General features: G+C 39.5%; 1 protein-coding gene across 4 annotated transcripts in view; it reads left to right on the top strand.

Moving 5' to 3' along the window:
• Positions 1 to 4486: 4486 nt before the first annotated feature.
• GRIK1 (glutamate ionotropic receptor kainate type subunit 1) overlaps positions 4487 to 19561 on the top strand; it is a 376109-nt gene continuing 361034 nt past the window's right edge. For 2 of the 4 annotated variants that reach the window (XM_032865451.1, XM_032865453.1), the window contains exon 1: positions 4491 to 5346. In XM_032865451.1, coding sequence (XP_032721342.1) covers positions 5229 to 5346 — 118 coding nt within the window. In that variant the 5' untranslated portion in view covers positions 4491 to 5228. Of the gene's footprint in view, positions 5347 to 19561 lie in introns of all 4 variants that reach the window. The other 2 variants (XM_032865454.1, XM_032865452.1) reach the window with 2 other exon arrangements.

Here is a 19561-nt window from a genome sequence, read left to right on the forward strand (position 1 = left end):
GACCTCTTTACCTCCCCAGCAGTCAAAACCAATCTATAAACAATAAATGAGCTTTAATTATGTATCAAGAATTGGAGAAGGTTCTGAATGTACCCAGAACCCCAACACTGTAGGCATAGATCCTGCACTTCTGGTGCTTGTAATCTGTAAGAGGAGGGAAACATAAACAGATGAGTAATAGTTAAAATGTGTGACAAATGGGGCGCCTGGGTGGCTCAGTGGGTTAAAGCTTCTGCCTTCGGCTCAGGTCATGATCTCAGGGTCCTGGGATGGAGCCCTGCCTCGGGCTCTCTGCTCAGCGGGGAGCCTGCTTCTCCCTCTCTCTCTCTGCCTGCCTCTCTGCCTACTTGTGATCTCTGTCTGTCAAATAAATAAATGAAAATCTTTTTTTTTTTTAAAAAAAGAGGAATTTAGCTTATTATTCAGTTCAATCTTACAAATATGCACTTATGAATTGTAGGTTGTATGGCTTATGAGATATCATTCATTCATTCATTCATTCAACAAACATTTATCAAGTTCCCCCTAAATGCCAGGCAAGTGAGTAAAAAGAGTAGTGTGCCATCATTGAGTTTATACTAAAGTAAGCAAATAATTAGTTGATCATAACCACAAGGGAACTAAGCCGGCCATTGTGAGGGAAATTAATGGGAGCAGTTGATTAAGATTCAGATGAGCAGAATGGATAGAAAGAGGTCAATGTGGGGAGATGGACAGTGAAGAGTGTACTATAAGAGACCTGAGGGAGTACTGTGGTGATTTGGATAAGAGCAGTGGTTCTCAACCTGGGATGGCTTTGTACTTCAGAGGACATTTGACAATGTCTGCAGATATTTTTTGTTTGTTACAATTTGGGAGCAAGGTACTACTGACATCTAGTGGATAGAGTCCAGGGAAGTTGGTAAACATCCTACAATGCTCAGGACAGCCTCCTGTGAGGAATGATTTTCTCGACCAAATATCACAAGTTTTGAGGCTGAGGAACCCCACGCTAGTATGGTAGTCATGGAGCTACAGAGAAAAAGAATAAAGGGATATTTTGAAGTTAAAAGCAATACTGTTTGAAAATGGACTGAATATAGGGGGAAAAGTAAAGGAAAAATCAGGGATGGTATCCTGAGTTTCCAGTTTTAATAGCTGGATGGAAGGGGCTAGGCATATTGAAATGAGAATATTTGGAAGGGGATTTGGGAAGGGGGAAATGCTGTGGCACAGAATCAAGAGTTTGACATGTTGGGTCAGAAATAGTCATTAGAATCAGCAGTGTGAATCTAGAGTTCAGAGGCAAAATCTGAGCATGAGATAAAATTTGGGAATTCTTGGCTTAAAGGCATTTAACATTGTAGAAATAAATTATGTTGCCTAGGAAAAAACGAATAGACAAAGAAGTAGCCTTAAATGAGGATTTTATCCTGAATCAGCTATGCATTCCTACCAGGCTTTAAAAGCCACTTGATCTTTTGCTCTCGGTGCCCTGGGTAACATTATAAGTATACTCAAGTATACTCACCACATTCTGAAAACACAGTTTTCATCTGGGTTCCTTAGTTTATTTTAAGCTATTTTTCTCTGTATCTAGTTATCTTTTTTGTATCTAATTATCTTCTAAAAATTAAGCAATTTTAAATGGATTAGTATCTAAGTATGTCATCAGCTCTCATAGGGAGCACAATGCTGCATGCTATTCTACTACTTTCTTATTAACCACACTAGTAACTTAAGCTTGAGGTCTGGGGCCTGGAGAAAAGACGGTATATATTCAACTGGACATTTTTATTTTTAAGAGGACACTATAAAAATGTGAATCAAAAGTGATTATCATAGTCATTTTGGGCAAAAAATAACTAAATGCATATATACACAAAATACAGTCCTTCCAAAAAGCACAAAACAAATTAACAGCAGCTGCTGATCACTCATGAGTAACTCAACACCATGAGCCTATGTACATGAGCAATGAAGGGAAGCATTTTAACAAGGAAATAAATTTCAGGTTTAAGCTTTATAGAATTTTACAAATGGTACAGAAAAGTAAGTTAAGTGTGATGGTATCCTTTAAAAAAAAAAACCTGCTTTAGGAAATGCAATCTTTCTAAGATCTCTACCAATCAAAAAGGAACTGTAATAAAAATAGTAAAAGTAATAAAATTTCCTTAAATTGTATTGAATCAAGTACTATGACTATCTGATTAATTAAATCAATATTAACTAATTTCCCATTGGACAATGTATTCTAATCTCTACTATATGAGGCATATTTAAACTAAAAATACATGCATAGATACATTTAACCAAAAAAGTAATTACCACAAATGAACTAATTATACTGAGTAACAAGATCCTTGGAAAAAACATTATATGTAGTAGTTAATATAATCCTCCAGTGGACCCATTATGTTATTATTATTCTTTGTTTTCCAGATGAGGATATCAAGTCTTAGAGAGTGTGTTAGTCAGTGTGAAATAGGTCATCCTCAGTAACAAACAGACCTCAAAACACAACATTGATATTGTTACTGGTTTGTTGCTCTGACAACTATTCAGAGCAGCTCCTTTCCATAAAGTGACTCTGGGATCCAGGCTGATTTCATTTTGTCCTCTAGAAACTGACTTCCAGAGTTATTCTGCCAGGAGAAGACTATGCTGAAGGGCCATATGAGATCTTCCACTGCCTTCCTTTTCACCCCAAAATGGCACATATCACTTCCACTCATATTTTGTCAGCTACCAATTGTCACGTGATTACACCTAACTGAAAAGGTACAGACTTTAATGTGCCTGGGAAGAAGAAAATGGATATAGATAAGCACTAGCAAGCTCTATCCCAAGGAAATTACATAACTTAACCAAGGCTACAAATCTAGAATTAGGTAAAAACCAGGATTCAAACACTATTAGTTCCAAAGCTGACCTAATTCTAGACTTTAGGTTCTCAAGATCTAGGGATGCAGTCTTTACTATCTATTGACCCTGGATGTAGCAAGAAAACAACAACAACAAAGTCCTCTATCTTTATATTTATTTTCACACTAAGTAATCACAAATAAATACCCATTTTTCAGCTTTGAAGCATCAGTCCTTTATCAAGTCCTTCCTAAAGTCCTATAATGAAGTTAAATTTCTCCTTTTATTCATGCACAAAGTACCATTTTCTTTTCTCGTAACTCATTACACTTCCTCACTATCTTTGAGTATCATCATAGTAGCAGCCGTATTCTGACTGTTGTCTCCAAGGGCTTGGCACAATGCCTCCCACAAAGTAGGTGCTTAATATGCACTGAACGAACCAGTGAGTGATTGAGTGAATGGAGTGTCTGACTCCTTTCTGAAGCAGGCATACCATTGTTTGACACTTTCCTGGCTTAGCAATGCTCCCACCCACACACACAAAAACTGGGTGAAATATGCTCATCTTACAACTTCCATCCAATCTTCTTATTTTTCTTATTTCTTTTCACTTAACTAAGACTACTTTCTTTTAACATAAGAATTCTTCAAATATCTGAAGATAACCAGCATACGTTCCTAATTCTTCTTGGTTTTATAAATCCACGCATAAGATGATATCCTAAATCTAGACCAATCCTTCTTCTTCTCTATGAATGTGTTCTGCTTTGGCAACTCTCACCCCGTAGTATCCAGAACTAGGCCCACCACTTGAGGTATGAACTGATCACCTTCCAGTGGTGGGGTTATAATCTCCCTTGGAAGACAGGTGGTGCATTTTTGCCCAGAGAGGGTCTTCAGTAAAAAGTAGTTTCTGGCACCACATACAAGGTACTCAGGTATTTGGTGAATTAATGAATGAATGAATGAGTGAATCTTAAGATACATTAGATTTGTTTTGTACTTCCTTCTTACTCTAGGCTGGTATATACGTCTGTAGACATGTTCTTCAAGTAGATTGACTCAGGTTAGGTCAGTTTTCCAAAATCCATACTTAGGGAAAAAAAAATATATCTATGAATGTTAGTGCACAGCTAGCAACCATTTATATAGAACATTTCCCAGGAAGCTCTAAGGAAATTAAGACAAAATGATCAAATGCTGATGATTTCCCTACGGAACTGTCCTTGTCCTTCTACTGAGAAATAGTCTCCAAACCTACATAGCTAAAATAGCCTGTCTTCCAGCATTCAAACGTGACAGTCAAAAGAAATCAAGAAAAAGAGTGGCGCTGGAAGCTGCCCCTTTCCCAGTTCTGCATCTGTAAATGGAAGCAATTTTACAAGAGAATATCTCGGGATCTGACTAGAAAAGAAGCCACTCTAATATTAGAGTACTGGAGGTTTATCATTCTCCTCTTCCTTTTCATCCTTGACAGAGTTAAAAACAGGAGCTCTGCTATTCTCCGAAATGCTGGCATCCAGGAAGGAGATTCTCCATCTAGTGATGAGAAGTGTAGTAGTTGCTCATCTCCACGAACCCCTAACAGGGACACAGGGACAGTACCAATGAGGCCCCTTGTCACTCACAGCCCACAGAGGAGACTGCCTCCGTTCCGACCAGTAGATAAGATTTTCTCGGTCTCGAGTATGCAACACTCCATCGACTTTCCAGCAGCGCAGCGCAAAGTTGAGGGAAAGGGGGAATGTGCGTGCATGTGTGCGTGTGTGAGTGTCTGGATCAGTGGTGTTGGGGCGGGCAGTAAATCAAGGGTGGGGCCAGAGAAGGAGGGGTGGTTTGGAAAGCAAGGATTGAGAGAGGCTAGAGCGTGGCTCCGCTCCCAGTTAACCTGCAGGCGCCCATCCTGCTCACTCAGAGCCCCTGCACCAACTCACCCAGTACCCTTTCTCCTTCCTCTTCCTTCTTTCCCCTTAACCCCCCCTTCTCTCACTGACCCCTCCACCTGCCCCCCACTTTCCATCTGACCAGAGGACGAATGAGGAAGACGTGCCCGCAAATTGGGGCAGCAACTTTCCTCAGCTGGTCTCTTGGCTCCGGGAGCAGGAGCGCGCTGATCCTCCGCGGTCTGCGGCCCATGGAGGAGGAGGAGGAGGAGCAGTGATGGGCTAGCGGCAGAAGCGAGGAGCCCGGAGCCAGCCCAGCGCCGCCAGCCAGCTCCTTGTCCCCACGCCCGCTCCCTCGATCTCTCTCCGCCGGGAGCGTGCAGGGTGCCGACGCCGAGCCTCCCGGGGAGGATGAGGCAGGGAGCCGGCCCGAGCGGGCTGCATCTCGCGGGCGTGCGGCCGCGGCTGGGTCTCGGCAGGAATTAAGAAGCTGGGAAGATGGAGCGCCGCGCACTCGTCGCCCAGCCTGGGCTCTGGACCAGAGACGCCAGCTGGGCACTCGTCTATTTCCTCTGCTACGTCCTCCCCCAGACCGCCCCGCAAGTACTCAGGATCGGTGAGTGAGCCCGGGGAGAGCGCTCCGGGCTGCCGGATCGCGGGACCTGGCCGCTCCCCGCTGCCGGCGCGAACGTGGCGGGTCCCGGGGAGGCAGCGCGCGCCGGCGCAAGGGCAGAGCCAGGGGGTGGCGAGGGCAGCGCGCACAGGAGGCTCCGAGAAAGGGAAGCCGCGTCACCGCTGCCCTCCTGGCGAGTGCCGGGCTTCCCCGAGAGGGACGGTTGGCGGGTTTTTCAATACGGGCTCTACGAACGCGGGCAGGAGTGCAGGGGGCCAAGCTCGCCCGCGCGGGCACCCTACTCCAGGCGCGGGGTCGCGCGGCTGCAGCCAGTTGCTTTGGGCGCGGAGATGCGCTCTCTGGGCGTCTGGATGGACGTCGGAAGTCCAGATGCGCCCCGAGATCCCAGGCAACCCGGGTTCCTGGTACTCGCAGGCATGTCCAGATGTCAAGAGTAAAATTCGGGGAACACAGGGATTTCCCCGAATCTGGTAACCCCAGCCTCTAAGTTTTTATCCCCAAGTTGGGTTCTTCTACATGGAGCCTCCAAAATTTGGAGGATTCCTCCAGAGTGGGGCAGAGGCCGGCTCTGACTCTGGCTGAGAGTTTAAGGAGTAGAGTGGAAAGTCAGTCAGTACCAAGAGCAGGTACCTAAGTGTGCCACTTGATCCCTGATCTACCACGCCTGCCTGCCACTAAGAATGACCCAGTATCCATCAAGATAACTCCCTGGAAGACTCTGGACTTCTTTCTCAGGTGGGATAAAAAAGGACTGGAAGCCTGAATGTAGGAACTCTGAGGCAGCCTAAAGAGAGCAAAAGGCAAGGACAATAGAAGAGTTGGGGAAGGGGGTACTTTGCTAGTGTGTGGTCATAGACCTACATGCACAGCACCCACCACCATGGTTTAGTGGAGGCACTGAACAATTTCTAGGCTGTTGGGGGAGGGGTGTGTTCAAAAAGCTCTTTGCCTTCTTCCTTCCATACTAAACCCAATTTCTATTCCCTTGGTCTCAGTTTGTCCTCACCCTTCCCCAACCAACTGTGCTTCTTAGGGACACAAAGAGAGAGACACAGGTGAGGCTCAGATACCACCCCATGGGTATCCCAGCTTCTCCAGTCTCCCACTTGAGGTAGCAAGAGTGAGGTCCTGAGCTTTAAGGTCTTCTAATTCATACCCTTTCCAGGAACCCACAGAAAGTGCCCAGAGCATTGTAAGCCCTCACCAAGTGATGCCCCTGAGCAGCTGAAATTTCTCACTTTACTGATTCTGACCCGCAGTTAGCAAATCTCTTTCCAAAGATTCAGAAACTAGTTCTTGTCACTCAACATCAGTATTAAAGAAAAAAAAATTAGAAGTTACTACTTTGAAATGCATTTTCTTTAGGCATGTGGGATCTAATTTTCAAGAAAAGAAAAGATACTGAATGCTAATTTTTACTGCAGATATATTTTTCTAGATTATGGATAATGATAATGTGAATTTTTGGATAATTCAGACTGTCCATTAAAAGAGTTCCAAAGTATTCCTTTCACTCACACACACACATACACACACACACACACAAATACCACTCAAAACCAAAATATCCTTCACCTTAGATATGTTCTAACCTTAACATTTTGATTTTTTTTTTCCTGGATGAAATCAGCCCTTCATGATCCAATAACAAATTCCTTTGAACAACACTAAATAAGTGATGAACGTGTGTTACAATTTCCAACGCTTATTAACTTAATTGGTGTTTTGCTTATACCTTATATATTTTAAAAGAGACAAATCTAGATGTACTAGAACAGGTTATGTCAGTTAATAGCCCTCTTTCCTGTATAACAAACTTAAGATAGCATTTTCCTCCCCTGAATTCCCCATATCTAAAGGAATTTCCAGAAGGAGTGGAAGAGGATGTTTTAAAACATACTTGTTCACAGATATGAGTATTTATCCAAGCAATTATACTCATCCATTTAAATGTGGTTTTCAGAGTGAAAACATCCCAACATGATTCACTGACCTTAAAATATATGGTACAAGATAATGAGATTTCTTTTTTCTAAATGGGAGCTGAAATGCATAAAGTAAAATTGCATGGCCTGATGCTGTTTATGTGCAGTGCAGATGTCCTAACTCCTTCTGGCTCAGAGTGACCTGTGTTGGCAGGAGCACTACCCTGTATGTACCTCAGGATGATGCTTACTTTTAAACAGACATTTCAGCACCATGGAAACCAGCCTTAACTCAGAGGAAACCTACCTTTTTACAGGGAGTTTCTTATGTCAGCCGAGTCCAGTACTGAATACAAAATATTAAAGGAGTTAGGGACTAAGCAAGTGTGTGCAGTCTGTGTGTCTATGAGTGTGTGCACGTGTGTATGTGTGTGTGTAGGGAAGGAAAGAGAAAAATTGAAATGCATTTTTTTTCATCTCTCTTTTTTTCCCTTTCCCACAAACCATGAACTCTCTAGCCAACCAACCAGAAATAGGGGCTTTTGATTATTGACTCCCATATTTTCTAGTAACTTAAAATATCTAAAGCATAGCATTAATCTTAGGCACTTTGCACTATGTTTATATGAAAAGACACTTGAATGCTTGAATGAATTATTTAGCAGTCTACTTGCTTGTGAGTGTCTGCTTAAACCTGAGCTATTGAGGAACGTGAACGAAAGGTAAAATATTTAAGATAAATTCATGTGTGCTAGTATTGGAGAGGTCATTTAGTTTGTACATTTGCCTGCTTCTCACACATATTGTGCGTATCTGTTGAAAAGTTTAACCAACTTCACACAACAGTTAGGGACATGAAGGGAGTCCCATAGGATGGAGGTGCTCTAAATGTTACCACTGCACTCCAGAGGTTTCCCAGCACCCTGCATGGAAGAGAAATATGGCTAGCTGCTGGGAATTCCCTAGGGAATGCTGGGTCTTCCCTTCTTCTCTATATACTCCAGTGTACCTTAAAAACCAGCTAATCTCCACTCTCCTAACACCACACACACACACACACACACACACACACACACACACTTGAGCTTCAGGGTCACCTGGCCAGCCAACCTATAACTAATAGTCACAGCAGGGTCTAGGTGACCTGAGTAGATAATAACACACCTCCATTAGTAGAAATAAGAAAAGAAATGGAAAGGAAAGGAGAAAAGAAAGGAAAGGAAAGGAGAAAAGAAAAGAAAAAGGGAAAAAGAAAAGAAAAACAATGCCATGTGCATATGTAATTTCTGGGACAGATTTATCCTATTTCTAATAATAATCATAACAGAAAGATATATTTACATACTACATTTTTACATATCATCTTAATATACACAGTCATAGACGTGGTGGTAAAAGAATAGAGTTAAGAGGTAAGTGTTGGGAGCGAGGCTTTCTGACACATGATTTGTTGTCACAAAGCACAGGTTTGGGTCCCCTTTCCAAGACTTACTAGATAGGTCAGCAGAGAGTTACTCAGTTTCACCGAGCCTTCATTTTGCATCTGAAAAATCCAACTAAAACAATTGCAACCTCACAGTGACATTGGTAAAAGTACATGAAATAGAATATGAAAGTACTTGGAGCAGTATTTGGATACATTAGTTGCATTGTAATCATTTTATTGTTTTGTTTTCACTTTTTTTTATTATTTACATTTTATTCCTGAGCAGAGACTCAGCAGTAAATGTGGGATATTTCTGTTACACATTTAATATTTCTGAACCCAAATCTCTTCTGCTGTGAATTAGCTGTAATGATATTTGCCTTTCCTATTTCACAGGGGGAGGATCAAATAAATAATTTTTAGGACTTGCAAACAAACCATTAAAAAATGTATTACTACTATGCAATTAAATATAGCATATAAAGAGAAATATTGTGGAAATTTATATGGATAGTATGGAAAGTTAAATGACAATATAGTTGTCCAAATGCTCTTATTTCCTTAAGAGAGATCCAAATGGATTTTATTTTAATTATCAAGTTGGCCATAACATCATCTTTTAATATTTGATGTCAAAGATCCCCAAAGTTCCAAAATATGTTGCCTACATATTTGTTTGTATTTTTGCTTCCATGTACAAAAACTCACAACTTTATTCTTTAGAAACCATGTTCTTTCATCATTTTAATATTCATTCTTCACTCAACAGCTTTTTACTACGTGCTTACTTCCCAACTATGAGACAGAAATAATTCTAGATGCAAGACATACAACAATGGGGGTGCCTGGGTGGTTCAGTGGGTTAAACCTCTGCCTTAGGCTCAGGTCATGATCTCAGGGTCCTGGGATTGAGCCCTGCACCAGGCTCTCGGCTCAGCAGGGAGCCCGCTTCCCCCCCTCTCTCTCTGCCTGCCTCTCTGCCTACTTGTGATCTCTCTCTCTGTCAAATAAATAAATAAAAATCTTAAAAAAAAAAGACATACAACAATGAATGAAACAGACAAACACATCTGACCTGTTAGGCTTATATTCTGGTGGTGTGCACTATATATAACCACTGAAGTATTTCATCAGGCCCAATACAGACATTTGATTTTTTCATTCCAAATGTTATCCTCAGAGAGTTTTCAGTTCATTTCTGCCATTGACTTATGACATCAGTGGCATAGTCTACATGGAATAAGTTCAAGTCTCCAAATGCACAGAAGACAGAGAGAGTGGGTTCATTCTGCCATACCTGGAGCAGAAACTCTTACCTTTGTTTGGGGAGATCTGTGCAGCCTCAGGTAGATTTTACCCAGACAGAGCAGGGTGGTGTTGGTGTTACCATCAACTTGAGAATGCCATTAGTCCTTGAAAAATCTGAGAGAGAAACTGTCTTTTAGCATGATGGAAAGAGAGTACCTGGATAATGGGAACATATTTCTGCAAATGAGCAGCTCTTTTACCATATTACCTTCCCTGCATAATTCATCTTTTTCTTTTATATTAATTTTACAAGCCCAATGTTTATACTATGTTAAACGTCAACTGAGGCTACATTTCCTATGGGAAATGGTTTCTAATTTCCAGTTTTCAGTGAAAACACCATGACTTGGTAGCTTTGCCTAAGTTCAAGTGCTGGTTAGTAGAAATGCCAGAACTTGAAACTAGTTTTCTGCTCTCAAGTTTCAAGCTACTTGCGTTAAAGTATGTGGTGTTGTGTATGGATTTAGCTATGCAGTTACATAACTATTTAAGCTGAAATCAAATATAAGAGAGATGAAATGTTGCTCTTAGGGATTCAGGGATAACCACATAAATCAAAGTTAAAGTAATTTATATTTGAGTATATTTTAGGCAATTAGCAAAAAGGAAATATGGTATTATTATTTGATTCTCCATAATTTCACTTTATGAGGGAATTAAGGAAGGCAATCCAGTTAGAGGGGAAAGTCTTGCTCCTGAATGCCTAGCAAACATACCATTTTTAATGAAATCCTACACTGGATTGGACCAGTTTTGAGGGAGAACTGATGGAGATAGTCTGATGGTGGTAATTTTCCATAGCCTCTCAATCCTCTTCCATTGTTCCACTGATAATTAACTGTATAAGCTAGGAAATATCATCTATGTCCTAAAATTTTCCAGAAGTTATGTCTCCTAGAAGAAGGAGTGAAGGAGAACTCCAGGTAGAAGGGGATTCTCTTTTCTACCTGACTTTTCCTAATTGGTTGACTTTGAAAAGATTGCTAATATGTGTTGTTTGGGGACTGTGTGTGTGTGTTGTTGTTGTTGTTGTCAGTTAGAGAAGAAGTAGTCACAAACTCATGGGTTTGTTGCAAAGATGAAATGTGGCATCATATGTAAAATGAGGGTCATGTGGTAGAGTTGACCAGGGTACCTCCCTCTCTCTCTCCCTGTGAATGAACAGGGCAGTTTTGTGCTCTAGAATAATTTATTTGTGTGGCTAACTAAGTGTGGAGAAATGCTGTCACTTAGAGATTCATGAGGTGGGTTTGCGTATTAAAGGCTCTTTGGGATTCTGCACGAAGAAACCTGTTTCTTTTTCTAAATCCAGTATTTCCTACATTTCGTTATCAGAGGACTCTTACTTGAATCACAACCACTAATGTCTCACCAACTCTTGCTCCTTAGAACATGTCTCAGGAAACACTGGCCAATAAAATCACTGAAGTTTAAAACTTCCACACATCAGAACTCACATGACCACACATCCTACTACTTTTTCAGTCTAACCAAAATTCTGTCCACTCTACCTCAGAACTTTTTAATAAAGCTTTAGGAGTACAATTGACCTTTGAACAACACAGAGGTTAGGGGCACCAACCCCTGTGCAATTGAAACTCCTCATGTAACTTTTGACTCCCCCAAAAATTTCACTGCTAGTTGCTTACTTATTAATAACACAAACTGTTGATGAGCTTAGATTTTGTAGGTATATGTATTATATACTGTATCCATAAAATAAAGAAAGCTAGCAAAAAGAAGATGTTAAGAAAATCATAAGGAAGAGAAAGTACATTTAGGGTACTGTGCTGTATTTATCAAAAAAAAAAAAAATCTGCATGTAAGTGGACCCATGCAGTTCAAACCCCTGTTGTTCAAGGATCAACTGTACATTTAAATGTTTGGATACTTTTTGTTCTCTGTTTTATTAAAAACATTTTAAATACCACATTACCTATGCTGAAAGGTATATTATTTTTATTATTGTGAAATGTGATATGGGGATATTTTCCTAAATTTTTTTCTCTAGACTTGCTTTTTAACATGATTTTTTTATTAACATATAATGTATTATTTGTTCCAAGGGTACAGGTCTGTGAATCATCAGGCTTACATATTTCACAACACTCAACATAGCACATACCCTCCCCAATGTCCATAACCCAATCACTCTCTCCCTACCCCCTCCACTCCCAGCAATCCTCAGCTTGTTTCATGAGATTAAGAGTCTCTTGTGGTTTGTCTCCCTCCTGATCCCATCTTGTTTTATTTATTCCCTCTCTACTCCCCACAACCCCTCTCCCTGCCTCTCAAATTCCTCATATCAGAGAGATCATGTGATAATTGTGTTTCTCTGATTGACTGCTATAAACATTCAGGTGCACATGCCCCTTCGGATCACTACATTTGTATCTTTAGGGTAAATACCGGTGCAATTGCTGGCTTATAGGGTAGCTCTATTTTCATCTTTTTGAGGAACCTCCATACTGTTTTCCAGAGTGGCTGCACCAACTTGCATTCCCACCAACAGTGTAGGAGGGTTCCCCTTTCTCCACATCCTCATCAACATCTGTCATTGTTAATTAATTTTAGCCACTCTGACTAGTGTGAGGTGGTATCTTATTGTGGTTTTGATTTGTATTTCCCTACCAGTCTCCCTTTTAAAAGAGTTGAAGCGAGGGGGCAGATATTTTCCCCAGAAGCCTCCAGAATTCTTGTCAATGTCTCTACTGACCAGACTTGCTCATGTTCTCATTCTTAAGCTGAGTATTGACAAGCAAGAGGAGATCATCCCAGCTTTCCAAAGAAGCACATGGTCATATGGAAGATGTTGGGTTGTTGAAGATGGATGTTCTGTAAATAAGAAAGAGTAGGCTGATCATTTGTTGAGTGAGCACAATATTAGACATGAAGAATAGAAAGAAAACAGGGGATAAGCTTCAAGCAGTGAAATTTGACCATCTGACTTCTAAAAGGTGTATGTCATTCATCCAATATGTCTGGTGGACCAGAGACACTTGGCCTCCTTACTGACTTGTCCACTATTCCAAACTTCCATCAGCCTTACTATACTTCATTCTACCTCACTTTGTTTGTACTATATTGCTGTGACTTCTTTGTTTGCTTTAATTTATGCCTTATCTCTCCAATTACATCTTCAGCCTCCTAAGCTCAAAGCATTATCTTCCTTGTCCTTCCCTTTTCCTTCTTCACTCTCTTTTACCTGAGCCTCCCCTTCTTAATATTTCTTATAGGCCATTTGTTTATTTTTATATCTTAAGATTCTGACGGATATTAGGGCTCTGGATACCGTTCTCAAAGAATGGGAGTAAGTCCTTCCCTATGTGCCTATTCTGTGTTCAGCACAGTGTCAGGTTCATTGTAGGTTCTCAGTTGCTTGTTGAAGACTGCATAAATGAAAGAAGCTGGAGAGTAGTGCTGGAGCACCAAGCTTAGTGGTGCCCCTAGGATGCGACAATGAAAGAGGCTGCTTATTTACTTTTCTAGTGAGTCCACATTTTAGTATTTTATGGTCTAAAATTATTATGAAAATATATCTTTATCTAAACTAAAGCACTCTTTACTATGAAATATACAACCCTGGTATCTTAGTTATCCTGGTTTTCAATAGTCTTCAGAGAACTGTTCTTGTCACCAAAGGACAGGGCATGACAGCAATACAGGACTACTCTTTCCCTCTCTGCGGTATGTGCCTTATCGGTTTCCTATCTTATTTTTTTTCTTTTTAAAAATTAATATATAATGTATTATTTGCCCCAGGGGTACAGGTCTTGAATCATCAGGCTTACATATTTCACAGCACTCACCATAGCACATACCCTCTCCAATGTCCATAACCCAGCCACCCTAGCCCTAACCCCCAACCAACAGCAACCCTCTGTTTCATGAGATTAAGAGTCTCTTATGGTTTGTCTCCCTCTCGATCTCATCTTGTTTCATTTATTCTTTTCCTACCCCCCAAACCCCCCATGTTGCCTCTTAACTTCCTCATATCAGGGAGATCATATGATAATTGTGTTTCTCTGATTGACTTATTTCACTCAGCATAATACCTTCTAGTTCCATCCATTGCAAATGGCAAGGTTTTGTTCCTTTTGGTGGCTGCATAGTATTCCATTATAGCTCACATTTTCTTTATCCATTCATCTGTTGATGGACACCTAGGTTCTTTCCACAGTTTGGCTATCATAGACATTGTTGCTATAAACATTCAGGTGCACATGTCCCTTTGGATCACTACATTTGTATCTTTAGGGTAAATACCCAGTAGTGCGATTGCTTTCTCATAGGGTAGCTCTATTTTCAATGTTTTGAGGAACCACCATACTGTTTTCCAGAGTGGCTGCACCAGCTTGCATTTCCACCAACAGTGTAGGAGTGTTCCCTTTCTCCACATCCTTACCAACATCTGTCATTTCCTGTCTTGTTAATTTTAGCCATTCTGACTGGTGTAAGATGGTATCTCATTGTGGTTTGATTTGTATTTCCCTGAAGCCGAGTGATGTTGAGTACATTTTCATGTGTCCATTAGCCATCTGGATATCTTATTTGCAGAAATGTCTGTTAATGTCTTCTTCCCATTTCTTTATTGAATTATTTGTTATTTGGGTGTTGAGTTTAATAAGTTCTTTATAGACTTTGGATACTAGCCCTTTATCTGATATGTCATTTGTGAATATCTTCTCCCATTCTATCTGTTGTCTTTTGGTTTTGTTGACTCCTTTGTTGTACAAAGGCTTTTGATCTTGGTGAAATCCCAATAGTTCATTTTTGCCCTTGCTTCCCTTGCCTTTGGTGACATTGCTAGGAAGAAGTTGTTGAGGCTGAGGTTGAAGAGGTTGCTGTCTGTGTTCCCCTCAAGGATTTGGATGGATTCCTGTCACACATTGTTGTCTTTCATCCATTTTGAGTCTATTTTTGTGTGTGATGTAAGAAAACGGTCCAGTTTCTTCTTTCTGCATGTGGCTGTCCAATTTTCCCAACACCATCCGTTAAAGAGACTGTTTTTTGGGTTTTTTCTCCCCCATTGGACATTATTTCTGACATTGCTTTGTCGAAGATTAGTTGACCATAGAGTTGAGGGTCTATTTCTGGGCTCTCTATTCTGTTCCAATGATCTATGTGTCTGTTTTTGTGCCAGTTCCATTCTGTCTTGATTATTACAGCATTGTAATAGAGCTTGAAGTCTGAAATTGTGATGCCTCCAACTTTGGTTTTCTTTTTCAACATTCCTCTGACTGTTCAGTGTCTTTTCTGGTTCCATATAAATTTTAAGAGTATTTTTCCCATTTCTTTGAAAAAAATTTATGGTTATTTTGATAGGGAATATGTTAAATGTATAGATTGCTTTAGGTAGCATAGACATTTTCACAATATTTGTTCTTCCAATCCACGAGCATGGAATGTTTTTCCATTTCTTTGTGTCTTCCTCAATTTCTTTCATGAGTAATTTATAGTTTTCTGAGTACAAATTCTTTGCCTCTTTGGTTAGGTTTATCCCTAGGTATCTTAAGGTTTGGGGTGCAATTGTAAATGGGATCAACTCCTTAATTTCTCTTTCTTCTCTCTTGCTGTTAGTGTATAGAAATGAAACTGATCTTTGTGCATTGATTTTATGTTCTGTCACTACTGAATTCTTCTGTGAGTTCTAGCAGTTTTGGAGTGGAGTCTTTTGGGTTTTCCACATAAAGTATCATATCATCTGCAAAGAGTGAGAGTTTGACCTCTTCTTTGCCTATTAGCATGCCTTTTATTTCTTTTTGTTGTTTGATTGCTGAGGCTAGGTCTTCTAGTACTATGTTGAATAACAGTGGTGATAGTGGAGATCCTCCCATGCTCCTGTCCTTAGGGGAAAAGCTCTCAGTTTTTTCCCATTGAGAATGATATTCACTGTGGGTTTTCATAGATGGTTTTGATGATATTGAGGTATGTACCCTATATCCCTACACTCTGAAGAGTTTTGATCTAGAAAGGATGCTGTACTTTGTCAAATGCTTTTTTAGCATCTATTGAGAGTATCATATGGTTCTTGTTCTGTCTTTTATTAATGTATTGTAACACATTGATTGATTTGTGGATGTTGAACCAACCTTGCAGCCCAGGAATAAATCCCACTTGCTCATGGTGAATAATCCTTTCAGTGTACTGTTGGATCCTATTGGCTAGTATTTTGGTGAGAATTTTGCATCCATGTTCATCAAGGATATTAGTCTGTAATTCTCGTTTTTGATAGGGTCTTTGCCTGGTTTTGGGTTTTGGGATCAAGGTATTGCTGACCTCATAAAATGAGTTTGGAAGTTTTCCTTCCATTTCTATTTTTTGGAACTGTTTCAGGAGAACAGGTATTAGTTCTTCTCTAAATGTTTGGTAGAATTCCCCTGGGAATTCTTGTTTGTTCGGAGATTTTTGATGATGACTTCAATCTCCTTACTGGTTATGGGTCTGTTCAGGTTTCCTATTTCTTCCTGGTTCAGTTTTGGTAGTTTATGTGTGTGTAGGATTGCATCCATTTCTTCTAGATTGTCAACTTTGCTGACGTATAGTTCCTCATGATATGTTCTTATAATTGTTTGTATTTCCTTGGTGTTGGTTGTGATCTCTCCTTTCATTCATGATTTATTAATTTGGGTTCTTTCTCTTTCCTTATTCATAAGTCTGGCTAGAGGTTTATCAATCTCATTAATTCTTTCAAAGAACCAACTCCTAGCTTCTTTGATTTGTTCTACTATTCTTTTGGTTTCTATTTTTTTGATTTCTGCTCTGATCTTTATTATTTATTTTCTCCTGCTGGGTTTAGGCTTTCTTTGCTGTTCTTTCTCCAGATCTTTTAGGTGTAGGTTAGGTTGTGTACTTGAGAACTTTCTTGTTTCTTGAGGAAGTCTTGTTATATACTTTCCTCTCAGGAACGCCTTTGTTGTGTCCCAAAGATTTTGAACAGCTGGCTGTGTTTTCTTTTCATTTGTTTCCACGATTTTTTTTTAATTCTTCTTTAATTTCCTGGTTGACCCATTCATTCTTTAGTAGGATGCTCTTAATCTCCATGTATTTGAGTTCTTTCCAACTTTCCTCTTGTGATTGAGCTCTAGTTTCAGTGCATTGAGGTCTGAATATATGCAGGGAATGATCCCAATCTTTTGGTACCTGTTAAGACCTGATTTGTGACAGAGAATGTGATCTATTTTGGAAAATGTTCCATGTCGACTACAGAAAAATGTGTATTCTGTTGCTTTAGGATAGAATGTTTTGAGTATATCTGTGATGTCCATCTGGTCCAGTGGGATCATTTAAAGCCTTTATTTCCTTGTTGATCTTTTGCTTAGATGATCTGTTCCATTTCAGTGAGGGATATGTTAAAGTCCCCTACTATTATTGTATTATTGTCAATGTGTTTCTTTGAATTTGTTATTAATTGGTTTATATAGTTGGCTGCTCCCATGTTAGGGGCACAGATATTTAAAATTGTTAGATCTTCTTGTTGGACAGAATATATATACTGAGTATAATATACTGTCCTTCCTCATCTTTTATTATAGTCTTCGGCTTTAAATCTAGTTTATCTTATATAAGGATTGCCACCCCAGCTTTCTTTTGATGTCCATTAGCACGGTAAATTGTTTTCCAACCCCTCACTTTAAATCTGAAGGTGTCTTTGGGTCTAAAATGAGTTTATTGTAGACTGCATATTGATGGGTCTTTTTTCTTTATCCATTCTGATACCCTGTGTCTTTTGATTGGGGCATTTAGCCCATTTACATTCAGGTAACTATTGAAAGATATGAATTGAGTGCCATTGTATTCCCTGTAAGGTGACTGTTACTGTATATTGTCTCTGTTCCTTTCTGGTCTGTTACTTTTAGGTTCTTTCTTTGCTTAGAGGAGCCCTTTCAATATTTCCTATAGGGCTGGTTTTGGTGCTTGCAAATTCTTTTAATTTTTGTTTGTCCTGGAAGCTTTTAATCTCTCCTTCTATTCTCAATGAGAGCGTAACTGGATATAATATTCTTGGCTGCATATTTTTCCTGTTTAGTGCTCTGAATATATCATGCCAGTCCTTTCTGGCTTGCCAGGTCTCTGTGGCTAGGTCTGCTACCAATCTTTCTACCATTGTGTGTTACAGACCTCTTGTCCAGAGCTACTTTCAGGATTTTCTTTTTGTTATTAAGACTTGTAAGTTTTACTATTAAATGATGGGGTGTGGACCTATTTTTATTAATTTTGAGGAGGTTCTATGTGCCTCCTGGATTTTGATGCTTGTTCCCTTCACCAAATTAGGGCAATTCTCTGCTATAATTTGCTCCAACATACCTTCTGTCCCCCTCTCTCTTTCTTCGTCTTCTGGGATCCCAATTATTCTAATATTGTTTTGTCTTATGGTATCACTTATCTCTTGAATTCCCTTGTGATCCAGTAGTTGTTTGTCTTCTTTTGCTCAGCTTCTTTATTCTCTGCCATTTGGCCTTCTATATCATGAATTCTCTCTTCTGCCTCATTTATCCTAGCAGTATTATCCATTTTTTATTGCACCTCATCATTATTAATAGTCAATTTTTATTGCACCTCATTAATAGTTTTTATTTTTTTTATTTCAACTTGGTTAGATTTTAGTTCTTTTATTTCTACAGAAAGGGATTTTATTTCTCCAGAAAGAGATTCTCTAATATCTTCCATGCTTTTAAAAGTCCAGCTAGCACCTTGATAATCATCATTCTGAACTCTAGTTCTGATATATTACTAATGTCCATATTGATTAGGCCCCTGGCTTCGGTACTGCCTCTTGGTGTTTTGTTTTGTTTTGTTTTGTTTTGTTTTGGTGAGTTTTTCTGCCTCATCCTTTTATCCAGATAGAATAGATGAATGAGAGAACAAAATACTAAAAGTGTGGCAAAGACCCCAGTAAAATATATGCTAACAAAATCAGAAGAAACCCAAAACTGGGGGAGAAGAAAGGGCTAAATAAATTAAATAAATAAATAAATAAATAATAAAAATATATATTAGACTGGTGACTAGAACAGAGCCATCTACTTGATTTTGAGTGTATTCTAGTGTCTTAGAAGAAACTACCTCTCAAAATTTTAAGAAACAAACTTCTATATATACAAACATAAGGGTAAGCATGATGAAGGGATGGAAGGTAACTGTAAAGATGAAAACTTAAAAAAAATTCTAAAAAAGGAATTGATAAGATAAGAAGTTTGTTGGAAAAAGAAAGAAAAAAAAAAGAGGAGAGAATATGATCACTAGAACAAAGCCACGCACTAATTTAGGGTATATTTTGATCTATTAGAAGAAATTGTATCCCAAATTAAAAAAAAAAAACTATATGTATACAAAAAGTAAGGTTTAATGCAATGAAGGGATAAATATGACTATAAGAATGAAACTTTAAAAAGATTTTTTTAAAAACGTATTGATAAAGGGTGCCTGGGTGGCTCAGTGGGTTAAACCTCTGCCTTTGGCTCAGGTCATTATCCCAGCATCCTGGGATCGAGCCCCACATCGGGCTCCCTGATTGGCGGGAAGCCTGCTTCTCCCT

This window comes from Lontra canadensis, unplaced genomic scaffold (genome assembly GCF_010015895.1).
Source record: "Lontra canadensis isolate GAN:19392208 unplaced genomic scaffold, GSC_riverotter_1.0 scaffold29, whole genome shotgun sequence".
Taxonomy (NCBI): Eukaryota; Metazoa; Chordata; class Mammalia; order Carnivora; family Mustelidae; genus Lontra; species Lontra canadensis.